This window comes from Hyperolius riggenbachi, chromosome 3 (assembly GCF_040937935.1).
Source record: "Hyperolius riggenbachi isolate aHypRig1 chromosome 3, aHypRig1.pri, whole genome shotgun sequence".
NCBI lineage: Eukaryota > Metazoa > Chordata > Amphibia > Anura > Hyperoliidae > Hyperolius > Hyperolius riggenbachi.
The window spans coordinates 375,657,485-375,675,199 of record NC_090648.1 but is presented as its reverse complement, the minus strand read 5'-3'; the positions used below and the strand labels follow the sequence as shown (position 1 = coordinate 375,675,199).

Here is a 17,715-nt window from a genome sequence, read left to right as displayed (position 1 = left end):
TTTAAAGGGATACTGTAGGGGGTCGGGGGAAAATGAGTTGAACTTACCCGGGGCTTCTAATGGTCCCCCGCAGACATCCTGTGTTGGCGCAGCCACTCCCCAATGCTCCGGCCCCGCCTCCGGTTCACTTCTGGAATTTCTGACTTTAAAGTCAGAAAACCACTGCACCTGCGTTGCCGTGTCCTCGCTCCCGGTGATGTCACCAGGAGTGTACCGCGCAGACACAGACCATACTGAGGACACGGCAACGCAGGCGCAGTGGTTTTCTGACTTTAAAGTCAGAAATTCCAGAAGTGAACCGGAGGCGGGGCCGGAGCATCGGTGAGCGGCTGCGCGGGCACAGGATGTCTGTGGGGGACCATTAGAAGCCCCGGGTAAGTTCAGCTCATTTTCCCCCGACCCCCCTACAGTATCCCTTTAATGCCTAACAGTTACTCTTTAAGTGCTCCTCCTCTAAAACCATTATGCACAATTCCTATTTGTAAATTGTGCCAGCGGTCCGGACACCTACTGTGAGGGTAGCCGAAAGCTATGTACCCAAGCCGCAATTTAACCAACGACTGGCGATTTTTTTTGAACACCTAGTGGTCGTTTCCACGATATTGCGGCATGGGTACAGGCACGCGACAACGCGAACATCACTCGCACCACAATGACGAACAGTCACGGGAGATCAGCTTGTTAAGATCCCCGACGACTCCTACACAAAGCCCCGCAATCGCATGAAGTCTCATTTGAGCCCGATGTGTAACGTTGTTTGACATCATGTATACCCGCCCGCAGGAAGAGGCGTCGCTAAACGACTGTCGTCAATGGGGCGTCGCTAGACCCGTCAGGTGGTGAGTACAGAGCTTAAGATACAGTGCAAAATATCTCTAAATACTATGCAATCACTGGCCAGATGGGACCTAGTGTACCAAAATGAGCATATTCCATGTTACCAGGCAACAAATAATCAAGTGACCTTTGTCTCTACATTTAATGTACAATTCAGACTGACCAGGGAAAAAAATGAAATAAAATAATAATATGGTTCTTTTGCCACTTCCTTTACAGCATATGCAGATTATGGTGTATTCATAAAATTTTCTCTGAGGTTAGGTGCCCAGCCTCCTGCTCATATCTGCTTATCAGGGATTTTGTTGATAGTCAACAATATCTTCACAATACTTCAACTATTGTCTTTAGAATTCAACCACACAGCCAAGTCACACGACAGACTTTTCCGATATTCATATAGAAATCAAATCCCTCCATATCTCATCATTTTTGCCAGTCTCAAATCATTCTAAGGCACCATTCACACCTAAAGCCCAATCTACACGATACGATTCTTTGTACGATTCAATTATGATTCTATTTAGTATTCAAGTAAATCAGACATGTTCGGGATTCGATTCGATGCAATTTGATTTGCCATTGTTTTGCAATTGCAAATCGTACTGAATCGAATCCCGATCGGACATGTCAGATTTAATCGAATCGTAAATAGAATCGTAATCGAATCGTACAAAGAATCGTACCGTGTAGATTGGGCTTAAGCGCAAAACTGCGGGAGTGACTTTTTTCCGGGATTAACATGGGGGGGGAGGAAACAAAAAAAAAAAAAAAAAAAAAAAAAAAATCACTGGACACTGCACTGATTTTTCCACGATCGCGATTAGTGCTTCTATAGCACTAAACGCGATCGCTGGGAAATCACCTGAAAATGGTGCAGGCTACACGTTTGCCGATTTGTGTTAATCGCCTGCAATTAACGCAAATCGCCCAAGTGAGAACGGGCCCATAGGGCATTATTGCAATAGCGCTTTAAAAAGTGCTCGCGCATTTTGCCGAAATCGCCGTCAAAACGCTCTAGTGTGAACGGGCCCTAAGAAAGGGTCCATATTCTTTGGCTTCACAAAGCTGGAATCATATTCTCCAGTTCCAGCTGATTTAAAGAAAGAATATATTTCTGAGGCTACTACCAGGTCAATTATTGTCCTCAGATGGGGAGACCCTTTCCCAGGCCATGTGCTGGGGAGGGAACCTGTATTCACAGAAGCACTATGTTCTCTGGTCTCACCCATTGATTTACCGCTTACATAAAACTGCTCTCCGAGACCCCCTCACCTCCCGTCTTATTGGTTGGTTCATTATCGGTAGAAGGCATTGAATTTGTGCAACATTAACAGCCATAACACTAGTAAGGGTAGGTATACACTGATCAATCTGCATATCAGGTAACGATTGATATATTCCTCATATCGATGGTTTACCTAGTCTGCCTCCTTTGTACCACCAGATTTTAAACAAGATTTCATTAGAAACCTTGTATATATTAATGCAGTACAAAGCTATGTAGCTTGCTTGCCGCTGTAGCTGCATCCCTCCCCCTGCTCTGCTGCCCGAGACTGCTTGTGCAAGGAATACTCTGCCTCTTAGCAGTTTTTACTTAGAGACAGTTTACACAGTCGGTGCCTCGTTTCACCGGTGTTAAATGCTTTCTGCTACCGAGCAGAAAAGCGTTTGACATTGGATCCCATCATTGTGTTTTGAGCACCTGAAAGGATACATAACCGCGAAGGCAATTGCTGCTAGAAGCTGTGATCCACTGTTGCACTTGCACAATCACTGGCAATCAACAGAAAACACATGGAGATAAACACTTCCATTCACCTCAATGCGGGAAACGGTGGATGCCAGTGGCAAGCAACAAGGACCGCAGGCTCCGTCTAAACCATCCCTTATGGCTGATATTTATATTAAATCCAACATCTAATCTAACATGATACAGCGTACGCCTACTAGATGTTTTAACAAAAGCCAGCAGCAGCTGCAGCAATGAATGCCAGTCACTGATAATGAACAGCAGGTGGCACTATTGTATGCCATTTGTCAGCTGTATAGATAAGGGGAGCTATATACCTATCATAGTGTAATGAGCGTTTCTAGAAAGGGCTTCAAGCCTCATCTACACGGGTAGATGAGGCTGCGATCCGGCGGCGATCGCCTCTTCCGCGTCCCCGCGCGTGCCCACCGCGTCCCCGCGCGTGCCCACCGCGTCCTCGCTCCGCATTCGATTCCCCGCTCGTCCCCGCCGGCGCCGCTTATCTTCCGCTCGATTCCCTGCCAATGTTCCCTCGCGGGGAGCGAGCAGGGAATCGGCGGAAGCAAGATCCGTCCTGTCGGATCTTATCAATCGAGCCGCTGATTATTGATAAGGAACATCGCGGCCGCATCTACGCTTGTAGATGCGGCTTTACAATTTGTCCATGCTCTCTGCTGTCCAAGGATAGCTCTACACAAAAGCCAGACTCAGCCTCAAGGACTGAGAATAAAGGGGCCCATACATTGGCCGATTTCAGACATTAATCGTTCGATTGATTCTATGGAACCAATCAGAAATTGATTCTATTGATCGATCGATTTGCGTTCGATTTCAAACGATTTGATCTATCTGACAGGATGGAAAATCTAGGTGGATCTGCTGCTGGCAGCAGATGGATGGCCCATAGAGTTTAAATTGGATCTAATGGTCCAATAATGCATTTAGATCGCTTTCCAATAGATTTAATTCTGAAATCTATTGAAAATCTGTTCCTAGTGTGCGGCACACATCAGACAGATTCCTGTCAGATTCGACTTGACAGGCATTTGACAGAAATCTATCTGATGGTGGAATCTGCTGCAAATCTATAAGTGTATGGCCACCTTAAGAGGATGTCCCCTGAGGATAGCGTATGTAAAATTGTTAAATGACTGATTAAGGATTCTGTTATCACTGGTTCGATACCTCCCTTCACAAAAATACAGTGAAGCCAAGTGACTCAGCCGCCTAAATAAATTTGTTCCAGTGACATGTGACATAAAAATACACACATATAGAACTCTATCCCTACTAAGAAATTTTCAGAACTCCCTTTCTTCTTCTTCTTTCCCTTACTTTTTGCAGTACAGCATGAGTGAAAAGAACTCTACTAAGTTACTATATACGGTATGCAAAAAGGCTTGTGGAAAAGCTTGTGGAATTGCCAGAACAGCTGAGAAACAGTGAGATAAGGATTGTAATGATGTTTTACTGCAAGAAAGTTGAAAAAAGTCATTAGTTCTGTATCCTTTTCAGCTAAACAAAGCAGAGTTTCAGGAATTATATCTAAAAGTGCGTACAAACACTTGATTTATACAAGAATACAATACAATAACATTTGTAAAGCGCTTTTCTACCATAGGACTCAAAGCGCATGGATAAGGCTCACATCAATACAGGGTTGCAGACTGGACTGTTACAGAGGAAATAGTCAGGTGTTCATAAATTCCAGATTAAACAGATGTGTTTTCCTTTTGGACTTAAATGCTTCCAGAGATGGAGACGTTCTGATCAGGCAGGAAGTTCAAAAGTATAGGGGCAGCCTGACAGAAGACTCCATCAAAGGTTTTGAGGACTCTGGGGGTGACCAAGTTATTAGATCCTTTTGATCTAAGATTGTGGGGAGTGTGATGCAGTTGCAACAAGTCCTTCAGGTATCCAGGGCCCAGATTGTGCAAGGATTTGAATGTCAATAAGCCAACCTTTCAATAAGCCACCCTCTTTTGCGGCGGGTAGCAGCGGATCGGAACAAACACGCAGCTAGCAAATTGCTAGCTGCGTGTTTGAAAAAGAAACATTATGCAAATTGTCTAACCAGGGCCTGAGGAATCCTCCGCGGCGGCTTACCCCGAGCTCAGCTCGGGATAACCGGAAAGGAGGTTAAATAGAATTCTCCATTTTACCGGTAGCCAGTGGAGTGAGCGAAGGGTTGGTTTAATCTGGCAATGGCAGGATTAGCTTGATAGCAGCCTTGCAGTGGCATTCTAAACAAATTGGCCTGTGTAGAGAAAATTTCAGTAGTCCAGCCCTGATGTGACAAAGGCATAAACTAAGGTTGAAAGATCTGCTGGAGGTATGAGGTGTTTACATTTTACAATGTTCCTTCAGGGTCCTTTCACACTAGGAGCTGTTCCATCCGTTTTGACGGAACGCACCTAGGATGCGGTAAAAAAGATAACACGAAAGTCTATTAACGTTCATGTTACTATTCACATTAGTTAAATTGCTTCAGAGCATTACATTGCAGTGCCTCCGGGAGCTTTTAATCGTACGACACAAACGTTTTTCCAATCGGGTGAATTAGAACTAGCGCCGCTGACACAAAATGAACTGCAACTTCTGTCATCATGCATGCACGCGTTAGTTAGTGGAAAAGGGCCCTCAGTGAAAGAAGGAATGTTTCACAACAGCTAAGCTTTGATTCCTGAAGATTATGGGGAACCGGAGCCAAGAAGTGTAGTGTCTCAGGTTCCATACTTACCTGGGGCTTCCTTAACACCTTAAAGGGTCTCACCGTTCTACACCAAATAGTTTTAGTTTGATTTCAATTTGCCATCTTGGCTATGTTATAACTTCTGGGTCACCCCTGTTTTCTCTGTTAGAGAAGTGCATCACTGATTGAAGCAGGAAGAGGAAGTGACGCGCATGGCCATTGCAAGAGGCTCCTCCAGAGGGGTCATAGCACGACTTTGTTGGAAGTCATCTGGCTTAACCACTTAAGGACCAGGCTGACTCTGCATTATCTGTGCTGCGTGGGCTCTCCAGCCCGCAGCACAGATCGTCATTACAGCAGGGCGATCAGACTTCCCCCCTCCCCCCCTTTTTTCCCCACTAGGGGGTCTGATCGCCGCCGCTCCGTGTGGCCGAGCGGGGGGGGGCTCCCCTCAGCAGCAATATTGCGCGCTCCCTCCCCTTACCTCCCTCTCTCTTCCCCTGTGAGCTGTCCTGCGCCGGATAGGCTTCAGCCTATTAAATGACGGCAATCCCCGGCCAATCAGAGGCCGGGGATCGCCGATCTCCATCACGGCGCTGCTGCGCAGCAGCGCTGTATTGGTGTAAACAGCAGGGATTTCTTCCCCGAGTGTTTACATTATGCCTGCGAGCCACGATCGGCGGCTCACACACTGTGATCGCAGCTCGCACACTGTTCACAGAGACAGTTTCCGTGAACTGGCATGGAAAGGCCGCTCGAACGAGCGGCCGATGCAAAACCACAAACGACCAACCGCCGCCTATCGGCGTTAGCTGGTCGTTAAGTGGTTAAAGGCATGCCCATGAGAGGTGCTCAGAGTCCCTTTAAGGTCCTCGCAGTCTCCCTGGGTGGATCCGGTCCTCGGTAATTAAGCCCGAAAGCCTGGCCGAGCCGCGCTTCATCACGCATGCGTGGCCCGGCGCGCTCCCCCATTTAGCTCCCACTGCTAGGAGTATTCTGTGTTTGTGCAGTACGCTATGGTTGACGGAAGCACAAAGAAGCATATGCGTGGCCAGGGCCATGCAGGCGCAGTTGCTATCCACTTACAAGAAATGAAACTGCACCACAGCAGGCAAACGGAGGATCGTTGAGTACCGACGCGGGACACGACGGCTGCAAGGGGCTGGCAAAAGCCCTAGGTAAGTGAAACTCGTTTTTGTTTAAATCTTCAGTTCCCCCTCAACTAGTTGTTATTGCAGTCTCTAACTTCCTGACCTCAGGACTACTAGGGCTGATATTTACATCAAAGGTAAAAATGGAGGTCCCAAAGACAGGAAATGGGGGAGCTGTAGTCATAGGTGACACAGACTGCCATAAAATCCCAGAAGAACCTGTAACTCCCTCTCCATATTTCTCAGAACTGCAATAACAATAGTGTTTACCATAATGATGGATGGTAATAAGGGTTGCACTCCTGCATTGTACGAAATGGGCGGTATGCCTGGTGTACGGAGTCCCGCCCCCTTCCCCCGCGGACGACAACTTACCCACTCATTAGCCCGGTGGCTGAACGTGTAGAGCGCCACCTGGCTGGCTACGTCCACAATGCTCTGAATGTATGGATCATGTCTTCGCAGAGCTGCCAGGCTGATATCCAGGCCCCGGCCCAGCGCCGCCATCTTAGCCCCCCTCCCCTCAACAAGCAGCCAGGCCAAAGCGGCAGAGCGCCGAGCAGGCTGTACAGCTGAGAGCCGAATCCCGCTGTCTCCATGACGACCTGACAAAGGATTATTGCCTTACACAGAGCGCCCCGCCCACATGCAGGTGTCCGATACGCCTTGCCCTGCCTTGCTCTTTGCACGGAAGGTGCAGGAGGCGGCCGGCCCCGCCCTTGTACGATTGTGTGGCCCGCCCTCTTAGCTGCTCTCCTGTTATTATCAATATGGTACGTGCACTGGCCAGTCTTCGCCTGACGATGTTTTCATATGCTGTTTGATGCTCACTGTATTCTATGTGCTCCACAGCAGGCTTAAAGAGAATCTGTAACGACAAAACGTCTCCTGGGGGGTACTCACCTCGGATGGGGGAAGCCTCAGGATCCTAATGAGGCTTCCCACGCCGTCTGCCGTCCCTCGGGGGTCTCGCTGTAGCCCTCCGTACAGCGGTGACGTAATATTTACCTTCCTGGCTCCTGCACAGGCGCTCTGGCGGCTGTCGGCTCCGAAGGAGGCGGAAATACCCGATCGCCGTCGGGTCCGCTCTACTGCGCAGGCGCAAGTCTCCGGCGCCTGCGCAGTAGAGCGGACCCGACTGAGATCGGGTATTTCCGCCTCCTTCGGAGCGAAAGCAGCCACAGCGCCCCCGCTGGAGCCTGCAAAGGTAAATATTGAATTGAACAGTCGGGCCTGTCGCCGGCTGTTCGGAGGGCTGCAGCGAGACCTCCGTGGGACAGAGGACGGCGTGGGAAGCCTCATTAGGATCCTGAGGCTTCCCCCACCCGAGGTGAGTACCCCCCAGGGGACGTTTTTGATGTTACAGAGTCTCTTTAAAAACGCTTGCGACCGTCATCCAATATACAGGCAAAGTTTTGTCTTAATTTTACAAGTTGGCACTGTATTTACCAACATTCCATTTTATGTACACTAAGCATAATGCTTGATACACAGCAATTTTACTGTCAGATCGACAAATCAAATTTTTCAACATGTCCGATCGCGATTCCGCATGCATTTTTTGCCGAATTCGCATAGGTTAGGGTATATGCGATTTTAACCATGTCACTGCCTGTGTGAATTTACATTGGTACCTATGCGAATTCGCATGCAAATTCGTGGCAAAAAACGCATGGGGAAAACGCATGCGATTTCCCTATTAAATACATTGTGTGCGATTCGCCTGCATTCCACGCGCAGGCGAATTCTGAGGGCTCTGCCGTGCAGAAAAATCCTGCACAGAAAAATGCACAGCAAAACTGACAAGTGGAAATAGGCCCATTCATTTGTATTGGCTGTGCGAATCCGCATGCGGACAACGCATGCGGATTCGCGATAGTGGAAACGGGCCCTTGTTCTTGACTGGGAGCAGATGGGATATGTCGGAAATTATCGATTCAACCCATTGACTTGAGGGAAAATTGCTTCATGTGTGCCAGGCATAAAGTCTGTGTGTTATCTGTATAGTTCTTGTCTGTCTTTGTGTCCAGTTTATAAAAGATTTAATTGTTCAAAGCCGCAGAAGATGTTTTCCGTACACACTGTACAGTAATGATTATTATTATCCGCTTGTCCCTCTTCGATCCATAGTTACAGTATTTTGCTTTCAGATATTATGCATTGACAGTGGTATAGCTACAGACCTCTGGGCCCCAATGCAGAATTTGACCCTCGCCAGCCACTCTCCACAGCTAAAGAAAGTTAGGCAGGGATCACACTTGCTGAATTTGCATACAAACTTGTGCGGCAAGAAGTACGTTTTTGTCCACACATGCAAAAATGTGATTTAAATTTTGCGAAATGCACACAAATTTGAACAAGGGACTTTATTTATTAAGCGTGCTGAGGAAGTGAGTGGAGTTTATTGGGCGGAGCTGGGACCAGGTCCTCCAGGGCACCACCGTTGGGTGTGGCATGTGGTAGGAGTGGGACAGGGCACTGGGCAGCAGGCGGGGAAACATAGACTATACATTACCTGCTCAGTTCTGCCTCCTCCATCCAGCACGACAACGAGGCAACACATGGTTTCCTGGTCCGTGCGTACATGTCTGCTGGGAAGGAAGAGGCACTGTGCTATCGCCAGGGGAGGAGACGAGCCCAGGCTGGAGCACCCTGCTGCAAAGAGGGATCAAGCATGTTGGGTAAGTGCGTGATGCATCTTCCACCACGCCGACTCTGCTAGATGCAATAGGTTTATGCTGCTGGGGAGAGTTGCCTTCTCTGCTGCCATTTTTTTTGGGGGGGAGCAAGTTCAGGGTGACCTGGGGACCTGGAAGCCGGCTCGGACCTGGAGGAGAATTGGCAACAAATGGCCCCTAGTGCCGCTTTAGGGAAAGGGGACTAGGTTTGTTGCGCCCGCGTTACCAGTAGTGTACTGTACCTGTGCAGTACACCTTATGGGGCGTGTGCATGCGCAGAAAACGGGGTAGGCAATCTTCAGCATGTGCAGAGAATGGTCAGCGATCTTCAGAGGCTGCCAGCGGGAGACAGAGAAGACCGAAGCTGCACCGGAGGAGGAGCTTAAACCAAGGATTGAACTTCATCCCAATTAGTAGCTGATACCCGATTTCCCACAAGCAATCTTTACCTTTTTTTCAAATAGATCTTCAGAGGGATCTGTATGGCCGATATTGTGGTAAGACCCCTCACACAGTGTGATGTCAGGACCATGGTCCAGACCGTTTGCTGTCTGTGAACCTAATTACATTGTGGGAATTAACAACTTTTTTCAACTGCCAAGTAAGCAATATTTCCCTCCAGGGGCGTAACTAGAAATCACTGGGTTACCTTGAGAAAATTTGGATCTCCCCCAAACCCAGGTATAGGTTCCAAAGCAGGTGGTTTCAGCACATGGTGCTCACTGCTGGGTGCTCCCAGTACAGATAGCCAGGTAAAGGTACCCCCAGTATAGCCAGGTATAGGTGCCCGTCCCCAGTATAGCCAGGTATATGTGCCCTCAGTATACAGTGGTTAGCAAAACTATTCGGCCCCCTTGAAGGTTTTCCACATTTTGTCATATTACTGCCACAAACATGAATCAATTTTATTGGAATTCCACGTGAAAGACCAATACAATGTGGTGTACACGTGAGAAGTGGAACGAAAATCATACATGATTCCAAACATTTAAAAAAAACTGCAAAGTGGGGTGTGCGTAATTATTCTGCTCCCTGATTCATTACTTTGTAGAACCACCTTTTGCTGCAATTACAGCTGCCAGTCTTTTATGGTATGTCTTTGCCAGCTTTGCACATCTAGAGACTGAAATCCTTGCCTATTCTTTTTTTGCAAAACAGCTCCAGCTCCAGATTAGATGAACAGCAGTTTTCAGATCTTGCCACAGATTCTCGATTGGATTTAGATCTGGACTTTGACTGGGCCATTCAAACACATGGATATGTTTTGTTTTAAACCATTCCATTGTTGCCCTGGCTTTATGTTTAGGGTCGTTGTCCTGCTGGAAGGTGAACCTCCGCCCCAGTCTCTAGTCTTTTGCAGATTTAGTATTGAGCTCCATCCAGCTTCCCATCAACTCTGACCAGCTTCCCTGTCCCTGCTGAAGAGAAATATCCCCAGAGCATGATGCTGCCACCAACATATTTGACAGTGGGGATGGCGTGTTCAGAGTGATGTGCAGTACTAGTTTACTGACACACATAGCGTTTTGCATTTTGGCCAAAAAGTTCCATTTTGGTCTCATCTGACCAGAGCACCTCCTTCAACATGTTTTCTGTGTTCCCCACATGCTTTTCTGTTAACGATGGCTTTCTTCTTGCCACTCTTCCATAAAGGCCAACTTTGTGCAGTGCACTACTAATAGCATACCTCCCAACATTTGAAGATGTGAAAGAGGGACACTTAAGCCACGCCCCCTGTGCGGCCTTAAGCCACACCCCTGCTTTTGCAAGAGGGTGACAATGGGAGGGAGTTTGCGGGGGAGGGTGCCAGTGGGTGGGAGAGGGTGACACTGGGTGGAAAGGAGGGTGCCAGTGGGTGGGGGCGGAAAGTGCCAGTGGGAAGGAGGAGGGTGTGAGTGGAGAGGAGGCGGGTGCGAGTGGGCAGAGAGGAGAGTGCCAGTGGGCAGAGAGGAGGGTGACACTCAGAGGCAGGGAGGGTGACGCTCAGGGGGCAGGGACTGGGTGCCTGGGACAGGGACTGGGTGCCTGGGGCAGGGACTGGGTGCCTGGGGAAGGGTGCCTGGAGCAGGGTGACTGGGACAGAGGGCAGGGTGCCTAGGGCAGGGGCCAGGGGTAGGGTGCCTGGGGAAGGGTGCAGGGGTAGGGTGCCTGGAGCAGGTTGCAGGGATTGGGTGCCTGGGGCAGGGACTGGGTGCCTGGGACAGGGACTAGGTGCCTAGGACGGGTGCCTGGGGAAGGGTGCAGAGGCCAGGGTGCCTGGGGAAGGGTGCAGGGTTCGTGGGGAAGGATACAGGGTGCCTGGTGCAGGGGCCAGGTGCCTGGGGAAGGGTGCAGGGTGCCTGGAGCAGGGTGACTGGTACAGGGGGCAGGGTGTCTGGGGAAGGGTGCTTGGGGAAGGGGGCAGGGTGCCTGGGAAAAGGTGCAGGGTGCCTGGGGAAGGGTACAGGGTGCCAGGTGCAGGGGCCTGGGGATGGGTGCAGGGTGCCTGGTGAAGGGACAGGGACTGGGTGCCTGGGGAAGGGTACAGGGTGTCAGGTGTCTGGGTGCAGGGACAGCGGGCATGGACTGGGTGCCTGGGACAGGGGGCAGGGTGCCTGGGAAGGGTGCAGGGGCCAAGGTGCACTGACACCTGGGGAGGAGGGTGGTAGGGGGAATGCCCGTGGGTGCGGAGGAGGGTGCCACTTTTAGGTTGGGGGGGAAAGGTTGGCTGGGCAGAGAAGAGGTGGAAAACTGATCGAGGCTCCAGCCGCGGTAATGAGGGATGCGGGAGCCTAACACCTCCCTCCCTCTCTCTGAATACCCCCCTATGTATGTCTCTGTCCCCTTCCTCCCTGTAGGCAGAGTGAGCGGTGCGGAGCGAGCAGTCGAGTCCTCTTACCGCTGATGCACGCGTACTGACACCGGACTTCCATGTGCTTCCTGTGACGTCATAGTAAACAGGAAGCACATGGAAGTCCGGTGTCAGTACGCGTGCATCAGTGGTAAGAGGACTCAACTGCCCGCTCCGCTGCGCTCACTCTGCCTACAGGAGGGGGGGACACAGACATACATAGGGGGGTATTCAGAGAGAGGGAGGGAGGAAGTAGTGAAGCTCCCACATCCCTCATTACCGCGGCTGGAGCCTCGATCAGTTTTCCACCTCTTTTCTGCCCAGCCGGCCGGGATTCAAGAGGGGGGGCCCGGGACAGCGGGAGAGCCCCCCCAAATCGCGAGAATCCCGACCAATCCGGGACGGTTGGGGGCTATGCTAATAGTTGTCCTATGGACAGATTCCCCCACCTGAGCTGTAGATCTCTACAGCTCGTCCAGAGTCACCATGGGCCTCTTGACTGCATTTCTGATCAGCGCTCTCCTTGTTCGGCCTGTGAGTTTAGGTGGAGGTCCTTGTCTTGGTAGGTTTACAGTTGTGCCATACTCCTTCCATTTCTGAATGATCGCTTGAACAGTGCTCCGTGGGATGTTCAAGGCTTTGGCAATCTTTTTGTAGCCTATGCCTGCTTTAAATTTCTCAACAACTTTATCCCTGACCTGTCTGGTGTGTTCTTTGGACTTCAGAATCAGAATCATTTATTTCGCCAAGCATGACAGGGTCACACCTGGAATTGGGTTTGGCACATTACAGAGCTCAACATCTACAAGGACATGAATAATAGTGAACTAAAACAAGAGACATACATGATAAGCATTTAACAAGATACAACAGATAGTGGAGGCAGGCTATGAGGGCTCGGCTCATAAGTTCCAAGCACGTCTGTGAGTCTATGAAGGATGGGGTGGAGGTGAGACGTGGGTGGAGTTCAGGAGATTGACTGCTGAAGGGAAAAAAGAGTTCCTGTGCCTCGTGGTCCTGGTGGGGATGACCCGGAATCTTCGCCCTGACCGCAGGCGACTGAAGTAGCAGTGGCCAGGATGTGAGGGGTCCATGGCTATCTTCAGCGCCCTCGTGTGTAGTCTCGAGTTGTAGAGTAGATCAAGTGGAGGGAGGGGTTTCCCGATGATTCTCTCTGCTGATCTAATGACCCTCTGGAGTTTTTGTCTGTCGCTGGCGGAGGAACCAGCGTGCCAGACCAGGATGGAAGAGCAGAGGATAGATTCTGTGGTGGCAGAGTAGAATCTTGTGAGGACATGCTGGGGCATGCCAAACTTTTTCAGCTGACGGAGAAAGAAGAGTCTTTTCTGGGCCTTTGCCACGGTGGAGCTGGTGTTAGCCTTCCACCTGAGGTCGTTTGAGATGGTGGTGCCCAGGAAGCGGACGCAGGGAACTATCGCCACTTCACTTCCGTCAATGTGTATTGGTGGTGGAGAAGGGGCATGCTTCCTGAAGTCGATAATCATCTCCACAGTTTTAGCTGTGTTAAGGAACAAACCTGTTCTCCCTGCACCAGTGGCAGATACTGTCTACCTGCTGAGGATAGGCACTCTCGTCTTCCTTGGTGATAAGGCCAACGATAGTGGTGTCATCTGCAAATTTGATAACCTTGACAGAGTCTGCTGTGGATCTGCAGTTGTTGGTGTAGAGGGAGAACAGCATTGGAGACAGGACGCAGCCTTGTGGAGCCCCCATGTTCGTGGTCCGTGGTTGGGAGGAAATGTCGCCCAGCTTGACAGATTGTGACCTGTGGGATAGGAAGTCCGTGATCCAAAGGTGTAGGCTGGAACGGACACCGAGTGTAGCTAGACCCTCCTGAAGTCTGCGTGGATAGATGGTGTTAAATGCCGAACTGAAGTCCAGGAGGAGGACTCTGGCATACGAGTCTGGCCTGTCCAGGTGGTTGCTGATGAGCTCCATGGTGTTGTCGTTCCCAATATTCTCTTAGACAACCTCTGAGGCCGTCACAGAGCAGCTGTATTTGTACTGACATTAGATTACACACAGGTGCACTCTATTTAGTCATTAGCACTCATCAAGCAATGTCTATGGGCAACTGACTGCACTCAGACCAAAGGGGGCTGAATAATTACGCACACCCCACTTTGCAGTTATTTATTTGTAAAATATGTTTGGAATCATGTATGATTTTCGTTCCACTTCTCACATGTACACCACTTTGTATTGGTTTTTCACGTGGAATTCCAATAAAATTGATTCATGTTTGTGGCAGTAATATGACAAAATGTGGAAAACTTCAAGGGGGCCGAATACTTTTTGCAAACTACTGTAGCTAGTTATTTCAAAGTAGAGAAACAGCAATGGTGCACATCTGGCTAAAACATCAATTTATTGCTTCATTTGAAAATCCAATATAACAATATATACACAAACCAGCATCTTGAAGAGAGGTACAGGCAGTGAATGATCTACAGCCGTTTCGCGCCTTAACAGGTGTGGCGCATCATCAGGACCAACCGCTTCCCTCCCGTCACCCCTTAAATAGTGTATGTCTCACCTTAGTGGCAGATCAATCACCATCCATCATGAATAGGACCGTCCCATGCTTGGAACGCACGCTAGGGCACTGTATCGTCCACTTCCGGGACGCATTCACTATCAAAAAGACGTCATATCCGGCACATGCGACCGGAAATACGCATCAACAACACAGACCTTCGAGTCAACACATGGCGACGTAAAAGACGTCAGCGCACGCGACCGGAAATCCGCATCGGCATCATTTAACGCAACAAGCAGTTGCACCTGCTTAAACTCCATAAGCCAAAGTGCACACTAACACCATCTTGTGGTCAAAAAAGATATCACAAGTAGGTGTGTTTCTGCCATCTAGGTGTAAAAAATCCCCTCTAAAGATCTCAAATCACACATGGTCCATATGGGGGGGGGGGGGGGGGGGGATGAATAAAAAGTAAGAAGAACAAAAAATTATATCTAACAAGTATATAATCAAAAGAGATAGTATTTCAACTCACCACCCCACAATATACGATGGACCCAATGTGATCCAGACCTAGAAGGGAAGATTACCGTGAAACTATCATTAAAAGCATTTCCAGCACATACACGTTGTCACTTAGTGCAAAAAAATTCTAAAAACGGACAAACCACCTTATACAGCATAAATCATCAAATAAAGACTGAGAGATTGTTTCTCTCATTAAGTCCCAACGGGACCTACAGCATCAAAAAATGAAATCCAATAGCTTTCCCTTTGGAGCAGTTTCCTATGCCAGTCCCCCCCTCTATTGTCTCTCTTTACCTGTTCCAAACCTAAGAATCTCAGCCTGGTGACATCGCCAGCATGCATCTGCCACATATGCTCAATAACACGGGGAGAGCCCTCACCACTGTGAACCGATCTGCAGTGCGCTTGATAGCGGTCCTTGAGCATGTTAGTGGTCTTACCCACATAGATGCGTTGGCAAGGACATACCAGGGCATAAACTAATCCCCTGGTCCTACAATTTATGAATTGCTTAATTTTGCACGATCGCCCACGGTGTGTGAACAGCCTCCCCTCAACCATAAAATTGCAACAAGAGCAATGGTGGCATTTAAAATTACCTACTGGACGCATATCACCAAGCCAAGTCTGTCTCATAGGGCTTGTAAACTCACTGTGAGTCAATTTGTCTTTCAGGTTGGGGGCCCTCCTATCGGACACACATGGAGGGACACTACTCCTATCCTGTAGCAATTTATCCTGTTTAATTATCCACCAGTTGTTATTAATAATCTTTTTTATATTTTCGTACATGGGTGAATAAGAAAAGTGCATGTAGAAACGATTTTGTGGACCCCCCTGTGATCTTTTTGTAGCTAGTTATAGGTGCCCTCAATATAGCCGCCCCCAGTATAGCCAGGTATAGGTAGGTTTAGGTGCTCACAGTATAGTCAGGCATGTGTGCTCACAGTATAGTCAGGCATGTGTGCCCACAGTAAAGCCAGGCATGTGTGCCCACAGTATAGCCAGTCATGGGTGCCCACAGTATAGCCAGTCATGGGTGCCCACAGTATAGCCAGTCATGGGTGACCACAGTATAGCTAGGCATAGATACCTTCAGTATAGCTAGGCAAAGGTGCCCTCAGTATAAGCAGGTACAGGTGCCCTCAGTATAAGCAGGTACAGGTGTCCACAGTATAAGCAGGTACAGGTGTCCACAGTATAGCCAGGCATGGGTGCCCCCAGTATAACTAGGTATAGGTAGCCGGTTTGGTGCCCCATGGCCAGGATCACAGTGGATGACGGGAGAACAACGGACACACAGAGCGGCGGGGAGGGAGGCCGACTCTCCCTCACCTCAGGCTCTCCCTTCAGCGCTCCCCCTTCCAGCATTAATCGGCAGCACAAGCGGGCAGTGAACACAGAGCGGGAACATACCTCTTCCATGCGTTTCACGCACCATAGCTCCGGTATTGTCGCTAATCTTCTGGGGGCCGCGCTCAGCAAGGGGGAAGATCATAGCACTGCGGGAAGCCTCAATAGGATCTTGAGGCTTCCTTCTCTTTAGGTAAGTATCTAATTTTGTACCGGAGCTTCGGCTCAGGTACTCTTTAAAGAGAAACTCTGACCAAGAATTGAACTTTATCCCAATCAGTAGCTGATACCCCCTTTTACATGAGAAATCTATTCCTTTTCACAAACAGACCATCAGGGGGCGCTGTATGACTGATATTGTGGTGAAGCTCTGAGTACCGTGGTACTTCTGGCAGTTTCCTGTCTGTGAACCGTGTTGCATTGTGGAAAATAGCTGTTTACAGCTGTTTCCAACTGCCAAAAAAGCATGCAGCAGCTACATCACCTGCCAACAGTAAAAATGTCACCATGTGATAAATGTCAGAATGTGAATCAGGGATTTAACAGATTTTACAATGGGCAAACACTGACTAAATCATTTATACATAATTATTGTAAAAATGAAGCACTTTTTTATTACATTATTTTCACTGGAGTTCCTCTTTAAGCTGTCTCCAGACAAAAAGAAATACAGGACTAGCCTGCTCATTAGGCAAAAACAAGATTATACAGTGGAGGAAATAATTATTTGACCCATCACTGATTTTGTAAGTTTGTCCAATGACAAAGAAATGAAAAGTCTCAGAACAGTATCATTTCAATGGCAGGTTTATTTTAACAGTGGCAGATAGCACATCAAAAGGAAAATCGAAAAAATAACCTTAAATAAAAGATAGCAACTGATTTGCATTTGATTGAGTGAAATAAGTTTTTGAACCCCTACCAACCATTAAGAGTTCTGGCTCCCACAGAGTGGTTAGACACTTCTACTCAATTAGTCACCCTCATTAAGGACACCTGTCTTAACTAGTCACCTGTATAAAAGACACCTGTCCACAGAATCAATCAATCAAGCAGACTCCAAACTCTCCAACATGGGAAAGACCAAAGAGCTGTCCAAGGATGTCAGAGACAAAATTGTAGACCTGCACAAGGCTGGAATGGGCTACAAAACCATTAGCAAGAAGCTGGGAGAGAAGGTGACAACTGTTGGTGCGATTGTTTGAAAATGGAAGGAGCACAAAATGACCATCAATCGACCTCGCTCTGGGGCTCCACGCAAGATCTCACCTCGTGGGGTGTCAATGGTTCTGAGAAAGGTGAAAAAGCATCCTAGAACTACACGGGAGGAGTTAGTGAATGACCTCAAATTAGCAGGGACCACAGTCACCAAGAAAACCATTGGAAACACATT

General features: G+C 48.7%; 2 protein-coding genes across 19 annotated transcripts in view; one reads left to right on the top strand and one right to left on the bottom strand.

Annotated features, from left to right (window-relative positions):
• The window catches only part of DCP1B (decapping mRNA 1B), a 131,570-nt gene extending 124,458 nt beyond the window's left edge, over positions 1 to 7,112 (bottom strand). For 2 of the 5 annotated variants that reach the window (XM_068277226.1, XM_068277227.1), the window contains exon 1: positions 6,809 to 7,111. In XM_068277226.1, coding sequence (XP_068133327.1) covers positions 6,809 to 6,940 — 132 coding nt within the window. In that variant the 5' untranslated portion in view covers positions 6,941 to 7,111. Of the gene's footprint in view, positions 1 to 6,808 lie in introns of all 5 variants that reach the window. The other 3 variants (XR_011030492.1, XM_068277228.1, XM_068277225.1) reach the window with 3 other exon arrangements.
• CACNA1C (calcium voltage-gated channel subunit alpha1 C) overlaps positions 7,094 to 17,715 on the top strand; it is a 710,887-nt gene continuing 700,265 nt past the window's right edge. For 6 of the 14 annotated variants that reach the window (XM_068277198.1, XM_068277194.1, XM_068277191.1 and 3 more), the window contains exon 1: positions 9,036 to 9,114. In XM_068277198.1, the coding sequence (XP_068133299.1) occupies positions 9,108 to 9,114 (7 nt within the window). In that variant the 5' untranslated portion in view covers positions 9,036 to 9,107. Of the gene's footprint in view, positions 7,207 to 9,034; positions 9,115 to 17,715 lie in introns of those variants that run through there. The other 8 variants (XM_068277210.1, XM_068277201.1, XM_068277211.1 and 5 more) reach the window with 4 other exon arrangements.